Here is a 7,904-nt window from a genome sequence, read left to right as displayed (position 1 = left end):
GCTTCCGGCCTCGCGAGGAGGAGGCGCTGCTAGGTGAAGTGGTGCGCGCAGCGGCGTCCGGCGCCGGGGACCTGCCGCCCCTCGGGCCCGCCACGCTGCTGGCGCTGTGCGTGCAACACTCGGCCCGGGAGCTGGAGCTCGGCCACCTGCCACGCCTACTGGGCCGCCTGGCCAGGCTCATCAAGGAGGCTGTCTGGGTGAGCGCCCCCAAATCTATCCCGCAGCCTCTCCCCGTTCCCATCCATCCACCCATCCATCCCATCCACCCACCCACCCACCCATCCATCCATCCATCCATCCATCCATCCATCCATCCATCCATCCATCCATCCATCCGTTTCAGACCTGGGCAAATATAAACTACATCTCCCATGAAGCCTTGCGGGAGAAGGAGGCTTGAGGTATGAATGAGGAGGCCGCGTAGAATGCTGGGAGTTGTGGTTTTGTTGGGCGGGAAGGCAGTCCAGTATTTACCTTTGGCGCTATGGGGGTGGTGTCATACGGTCATGGAAGAAACCGTTATGGGAAGCAGAGGGAGATACCTCCGGCTGAGAAGTTGGGAGAGATCATTTATGAGAAGAGCCATGGGCCACCTTTGAGAGTTTGGAATGATAGTGGGCAAGGACATTCTTGGGGGATAGATAAATCCATTAGAACTACACTAGGAATTGCCTGGAAGAAGTAATTCAGAATTGGGAGAGGGGGACGTTCCATTGAGTTGGGGCCCAGTTTTAAAAAAAAAGGTTTAGGGAGTCTCTTCCAGGTAAGAGACTATTTAAACTGGAGAGAGGACTCCAGGGAAATAGACCACATGGGCTGTGTGTTTTAAAAAGAAGAAAGGGGAGAGAGCTTTCTGAAGCACGATTGCTACAGTGCATTGGAAAAACCAGATAGATTCTGGATGGTAGTTCACACCTGTAATCCCAGCATTCGAGAGGCTGAGACCAGAGGATCATGGTATGCCAGGCAAGCCTGGGATTCCCAGTGACACCTTGTCAAAAAGGAAGGAGGGCTGGGCAGCAGTGGTTCATGCCTGTAATCCTAGCAACTCAGGAAGCTGAGATCTGAGGATCACAGTTCAAAGCCAGTCCAGGAAGGAAAGTCCATGAGACTCTTATCTCCAATAAACTGCTCAATGCTGGAAGTGACACTGTAGCTAAGAGGTAGAGTACTAGCCTTGAACACAAAAAAATCTCCAGGGCTGTGAGGTGGCTCAGTGATAGAGTGCTTGCCTTGCATGCATGAGGCCCTAGGTTCGATTCCTCAGCACCACATAAGCAGAAAAGGCTGGAAGTGGCACTGTGGCTCAAGTGGTAGAGCACTAGCCTTGAGCTGAAGAGCTGAGGGACAGTGTCCAGGCCCAGAATTCAAGCCCCACGACCAATCAAAAAACAAAACAAAACAAAACAAAAAATCTCCAGGGCAGCACCCAGGCCCTGACCAAAAAAAAAAAAAAAAAAAGAAGAAGAAGGAAGAAAGGAATGGAAGGAGGGAAAAGAGAAGACGAATGTTAATTCTTGGTTCCCTTTGCCTGAGCCTCTCACCCTGATTCTGATCTTACTTACCACAGGAAAAGATTAAGGAAATTGGAGACCGTCAGCCAGAGAAGTAAGAGAACTGGGGAGAAAGTTCTGGTGGGCTGTGGGGTTGGGCGGCGCATCAAATTCTGCATTGCTGCAAATCTTCTAGGATGCAAGTTTCTGTGCATCATTGGGATCTGGCCTTCTCAGCTGTGAAGTGGGGCTTAGTCTCCAGCTTTGACACACATCTTGGGGTTTGGACACTAGGGGGGTGGTTGGGTAGGGAATCACAAGTTCTTTTCATTTTCTGCAGCCATCCTGAAGGGGTCCCGGAAGTGCCTCTGACTCCTGAAGCCGTGTCTGTGGAGTTGCGGCCACTCATGCTGTGGATGGCCAACACCACAGAGCTGCTGAGCTTTGTACAAGAGAAGGTGCTGGAAATGGAGAAGGAGGCTGATCAGGAGGGTGAGCTCAGACGTAGGCTGAGCCTGGCCTGTCCAAACCCCCTGTCATTCCCTAAACCTGGAGAATTGGTGTGCTGTCTGCCAGCCTGTGCTTTCTCCCTCTTACCCCCAGGCCTGTCCTCAGACCCACAGCTCTGCAATGACTTGGAATTGTGTGATGAGGCCATGGCCCTTTTGGATGAGGTCATCATGTGTACCTTCCAGCAGTCAGTCTACTACCTCACCAAGGTTGGCCTCAACCCCTTGCCTCCTAAAAGTGCTTTCCATGTGTGAGCTACATTGTGTTGGTCTGAGGTCACTTCCTATTTGATTCAAAATTTCCTCCTTCTGACACATCGCTTCCCATCTCACCCCAGCTGTTTATTGTGGTGATACTACTTCCTGATTGAACTTACATCATTTCTGGCCTTTCTTCCCATCTTTGAAATCATCACTTTTTTTTTTTTTTTTTTTTTTGCCAGTCTTGGGGCTTGGAATCACAGCCTGGGTGCTGTCCCTGAGTTTTTTCACTCAAGGCAGGTGCTCTACCACTTTGAACCACAGTTCCACTTCTGATTTTCTAATAGTTAATCGGAGACAAGAGTCTCATGGGGGCTAGGAAGGTGGCTCAGTGGTAGAGCGCTTGCCTTGCATGCATGAGGCCCTGGGTTTGATTCCCCAGCACCACATAAGCAAAAAGAAAAAAGCCAGAAGTGGTGCTGTGGCTCTAATGGTAGAGCGCTAGCCTTGAGCTGAAGAGCTGAGGGACAGTGCCCAGGCCCAGAGTTCAGGCCCCACAACCGGACCCAAAAAAGAGTCTCATGGACTTTCCTGCCCTGGCTAGCTTTGAATCATGATCCTCAGATCTCAGTCTCCTGAGTAGCTAGGAGTACAGACCTTGTTCCTTTTTATGAAAGTACTGGGGAGTAAACTCAGAGTGCACCTGCCAGGCAAGGTGCTCTACTACCTGAGTCATCCCTCCAATCCTTTTTGATTTCGTTTTTACATATAGAGTCTCACCTTTTTTTCCAAGGCCAGCTTAGACTATGATACTCCTACCTACATCTCCCAGGTGGCTGGGATGACAGGCAGGAATCACCACACCCAGTTTATTGGTTGAGATGGAGATCTGGCCAACTTTTCATTTGAGCAGGCTTAATCTCCACCTAAGAAATGGCTGAGCTTGCTGGGTGCTGGTGGCTCACGCCTGTAATCCTAGCTACACAGGAGGCTGAGATCTGAGGATCACATTTCAAAGCCAGTCTGGGCAGAAAAGTCTATGAGACTCTGATCTTCAATAAACCACTAGAAAACCGGAAATGGTGCTGTGGCTCAAGAGGTAGAGTGCTCACCTTGAGCTGAAGAGGACGGGACAGCGCCCAAGCCCAGAATTACAAGCCCTATGACCGACAAAAAAAAAAAAGAAAAAGAAGAAAAAAAAGAAATGGCTGAGCTTACAGACTTGAGCCACTGCATTTAGCTGAATCCCCACATTTTCTGCTTGCTTTGTTGAGGCACTGGGATTTTAACACAGGATCTTATGCTTGCTAGGCAAGCACTTTACCACTTGAGCCATCTTGGCTCCCAGTCATCACTGGTGTACAGGCTGACCACAGACCTAGTTGTTTTCTTTTCACAAGCTCTTGTTTTCAAATTCTATCTTTTTTTTTTTTTTGTCGGTCGTGGGGCTTGAACTCTGGGCCTGGGCGCTGTCCCTCAGCTCTTCAGCTCACGGCTAGCATTCTACCACTTGAGCTACAGCGACACTTCTGGTTTTCTAGTGGTTTATTGGGGATAGGAGTCTCATGGTCTTTCCTGCCCGGGCTGGCTTTAAACCGAGATCCTCAGATCTCGGCCTCCTGAGTAGCTAGGATTACAGGCGTGAGCCACCGGCACCCGGCTAAATTCTACTACTTAGTTATAGATAGACAATCAAACTGTGCCAAGCAGTATCATTTAAACAAAGCCTCCCTTAAGCGAGTCTCTCTCACTTCCTGTGCTTAATGACATCACTTCCTATAGCACTGAAATCATGAGCTTTCCTGAGCCATAGGCCTTTTTTTTCCCCCCTCTGAGTGCCATTCATGAAGGGCTTGCTACTCTGCCACTCACATGCTCCTTTGACCTCTATAATTGTTTCCAGCGCTTCTCAAGGTTTTGGCTCATGGTGGGCCTGATTCCCTATTAGTGAAATAACAGGGAGTCTTAAGACAGTCTCTCCATCCCTCAAGCAGCCTTGATTTTGAAGCTCTTTCCTCCGAGCTATACTTCCTGTGCATCCTTGCCAAGTGTAGTTTTCTTTCTTCTTTGTCTCTGACCTCATTTCCTGTCCTTGGCTGGATCACATTTTCCACTGGCTGACTGCCATCCCACTCCTACTTCCTGATTCTCCATTCCTTTTTTTCCCATGGGGAATTCTAGATAAATAACTTATTTAGATGTAGGAAGCCTCTTTTTTCTAGTTCCCCTTGTCTTTCTCTTCTTTTTTCTTTTTTTGCTGGTCCTAGGGCTTGAACTGAGGATCTCTGTGCTGTCCCTGAGCTTCTTCTGCGCAAAGCTAGTGCTCTACTACTTGAACCACAGCGTTACTTCTAGGCCTTTTCTGAGTAGTTTATTGGAGATGAGAGTTTCACAGACTTTACTGCCTGGCTGGCTTTGAACCATGATCCTCAGATCTGTTTCCTGAATAGCTAGGATTATAAGTGTGAGCTACTGGTACCTAGCTCTCCTTGACTTTCTTAAGCTGCTTCTTCTGAGACCTACAAGTCCCATAATGCACTAGAGTTGGATAGACTTTGAAATACTCAAAAAACTTCTAGAAAGGCTTTGTTAAGACTGGAGTTGTTCTGGGACTAAAATATGCTAGAAAGTCATCTATAAAGCAGGAATTTGTTTGTTGAGCACTTAATCCTAGCCACTTGGGAGGCTAAGATCTGAGGATCAGTGTTTTGAGCCAGTCTGTACAGGAAAGTCCTTGACTCTTGTCTCTGATTATATACAAAGAAGCTAGAAGTAGAGCTGTGGCTCAAGTGGTAGAGTACTAGCCTTGAGAAAGAACCTCAGGTATGGTGCTGAGGCCTTGAGTTCAAACCCCAGGGCCATGGGCTGGGAAGTTGGCTCAGTGGTAGAGTGCTTGCCTTGCATGCATGAGACCCTGGGTTTGATTCCTCAGCACCACATAAGCAGAAAAAGCCAGAAGTGGTGCTGTGGCTCAAGTGGTAGAGCACTGGCCTTGAGCTGAAGAGCTGAGGGACAGCGCCCAGGCCGAGTTCAAACCCCACAACTGACTAAAAAAACAAAAACAAAAGCCCAGGGCCAATATGCGTGCGCACACGCGTACACACACACACACACACACACACACACACACACACACACACACACAGAGCATTTGTTGATGGAATCCCTTCAAGTGTTAAAGGTAGAATGGACTACAACTCCCAGAGGCCCTTGGTGTTCTTCATTATCATCATGCTCTGTCACCCTGAAGCTTGCTGGGAGTTGTGGTCCAATCACTTGGCTTTTGCCTGTCTCTCCACAGACTCTTTATTCCACACTGCCTGCTCTCCTGGACAGTAACCCTTTCACAGCTGGGGCAGAGCTACCTGGTCCTGGTGCAGAGTTGGAGGCCATGCCTCCTGGCCTGAGACCCACCCTGGGTGTGTTCCAAGCAGCTCTGGAGTTGACCAGCCAGTGTGAGCTGCACCCGGACCTTGTGTCTCAGACATTCGGCTACTTGTTCTTCTTCTCCAATGCATCCCTTCTCAACTCACTGATGGAACGAGGTGAGGGTTGGCTGATGAGCAGGGACTCCCATCAAGGTAGACATACCACAGGCCCAGGCCTGTGCACCCAGGGTGCTCTTGGGTACCAAGCTCAAGGATAGAAAGGAAGAGGGTTCACTCAACCATTGCCCTTCACACCCTTCCTTCCCAGGTCAGAGCCGACCTTTCTACCAGTGGTCCCGAGCTGTCCAAATCAGAACCAACTTGGATCTTGTCTTGGACTGGCTACAAGGAGCTGGACTAGGTGACATTGCCGCTGAATTCTTCAGGAAACTCTCCATTGCTGTGAACCTGCTCTGTGTGCCCCGCACCTCCCTGCTCAAGGTGACTTCTGGTTAGCTCTAGTTGACCCTTGACCTCTAACCTTCCATCCCAGTCAGCAACTCTCTGGAATCCCTTTACTGTTGGAGTTCCCCTGGAACCCCATGTCATCCTCTACTGACCACAGACTTCTCTCTGGTCCTCTCTGCAGGCTTCTTGGAGCAGTCTGAGAACTGACTATCCAACTCTGACCCCTGCTCAGCTCCACCATCTGCTTAGCCACTACCAGCTGGGTCCTGGCCGCGGGCCTCCACCCTCCTGGGACCCTCCCCCTGCCGAGAGAGATGCTGTGGATACGGGTGAGGAGAAATGGCACACACATTGCAGCAGTTTGTTGGCTGTTTGCATTCATAAGAATCTAGGAGACCATGTTCCAGCCTTTTCCTTCTGACCAAGGAGTCTGGTCTCCTAAGCCTTTTCTTTTCCTTGGGTCTGAAAGTGCTAGACCCTGCTCCCTTCTCCCCAAGATATAAGCCAGGCATCGGGGATCATGTGTGACTCAGTGGTAGAGTTCCTGCCTAGCATGCATAAGGCCCCAAGTTTCATCCTAGCAAAGCAAGTACAAGCTCTTAGTTACTTTTTTTTTTCCTTCAGGGTTCAGCCCCTGCCCTGGCCCCCTTTCCCTCTACACCCCCTGGCCTACCTTGCCTAAGAGACCCTGGGCGTGTCCTCCTACAGGAATCCCTAAGACTCAGTTCCCAGGCCTTCTCCAGGGATCTAGGTATCCAATGCCTGTTTCCCAGGCAACAGAGGTTAGTCTCAAATACAACTCCCATCATGCTCTTGGACATCTGGTTTGAGTGGATCCTTCTCCAGGAGTTGCTGGGAACTAAAGCTTTTTTGTTTGTTTGTTTCTTCCGTCGGGCGAGATATAGCTCCTGTTGCCACCCTAACTACCTCTTATTGGGTTTCACAGGAGACATTTTCGAAAGCTTCTCCTCGCACCCGCCCCTCATCCTGCCCCTGGGCAGCTCGCGTCTGCGCCTCACCGGTCCAGTGACAGATGACGCCCTGCATCGTGAACTGCGCAGGCTCCGTCGCCTTCTCTGGGACCTTGAGCAGCAGGAGCTTCCAGCCAATCACCGCCACGGGCCTCCGGTGGCCACGCCTCCTTGAAAACCAATAATACGCGAGCGTGCGAACCTTGAAAGGAAAAAGGAAAGATTCTTTGGGCTCTTACTCCTTTGGAGCCCCGCCTGGTCGCAGAGGTTTCTGGGAGTTGTAGTTCTTGCCTCCCGCGTGGACCACTGGGAGTTGGAGTTTTCGGGTAGTAGAGGATGGGACTGCGGGAAGATGGGCTTGAGATGTCAGCCGCGCCGAGGAGCAATAAAAGTATCTGTTATTGGCAGCGCCTCGCTTATTAAGACTCGGGAGAGTGAACCATGATTGTTTTTAGAGTACCGAGGCCCCTTGCCTGGAACCAGCGTTGGGTCCCTGCCGAGTCGGAGGAGGTATTTATAGTTATGGCCTCAGCCTGTCCTTCTGCGTGTAATTCAACCCAGGAGCCCAGGGCCCACCACACACCTCGGATCAGAGCCCAAAGCGTGCTCGGCCCGATGCCAGGCCCTGGTTCCTGCCAGTGAGGCCTCGTCAGCTCTCCTCCTCACCCCTCCAAAACCCCTGCTCCAGCCCCAGGAATCAGGGGCTCCTAGACCCGCCCCCCTAAGTTGTTTGCCAGCTGATCACATGACAGAACCCCAACATCTTGATGTCCTTAGCCGCTCCCCAGCAGATCTAGGTATCCACACACATACACACACACACCTCAAAAAAGAAAAAAAACCACCTCCCTTCTTAGACTCAGGCCTCAGAGTTTGAACTTTCCCCTCCTCTCA

The 7,904-nt window shown here is 50.5% G+C and overlaps 1 protein-coding gene across 1 annotated transcript in view; it reads left to right on the top strand.

The window, feature by feature from the left end:
* Positions 1 to 7,396, top strand: part of Rasip1 (Ras interacting protein 1) — a 12,919-nt gene extending 5,523 nt beyond the window's left edge. The window contains exons 5-12 of the mRNA XM_013027571.1: positions 3 to 197; positions 1,571 to 1,608; positions 1,834 to 1,985; positions 2,097 to 2,212; positions 5,505 to 5,748; positions 5,900 to 6,072; positions 6,221 to 6,368; positions 6,986 to 7,396. Of these exons, the coding sequence (XP_012883025.1) occupies positions 3 to 197; positions 1,571 to 1,608; positions 1,834 to 1,985; positions 2,097 to 2,212; positions 5,505 to 5,748; positions 5,900 to 6,072; positions 6,221 to 6,368; positions 6,986 to 7,185 (1,266 nt within the window). The 3' untranslated portion in view covers positions 7,186 to 7,396. The remainder of the gene's footprint in view (positions 1 to 2; positions 198 to 1,570; positions 1,609 to 1,833; positions 1,986 to 2,096; positions 2,213 to 5,504; positions 5,749 to 5,899; positions 6,073 to 6,220; positions 6,369 to 6,985) is intronic.
* Positions 7,397 to 7,904: the final 508 nt, after the last annotated feature.

Source organism: Dipodomys ordii, unplaced genomic scaffold (genome assembly GCF_000151885.1).
Source record: "Dipodomys ordii isolate 6190 unplaced genomic scaffold, Dord_2.0 Scaffold105, whole genome shotgun sequence".
Classification (NCBI taxonomy): domain Eukaryota; kingdom Metazoa; phylum Chordata; class Mammalia; order Rodentia; family Heteromyidae; genus Dipodomys; species Dipodomys ordii.
This window is presented reverse-complemented; position numbering and strand designations above follow the sequence as displayed.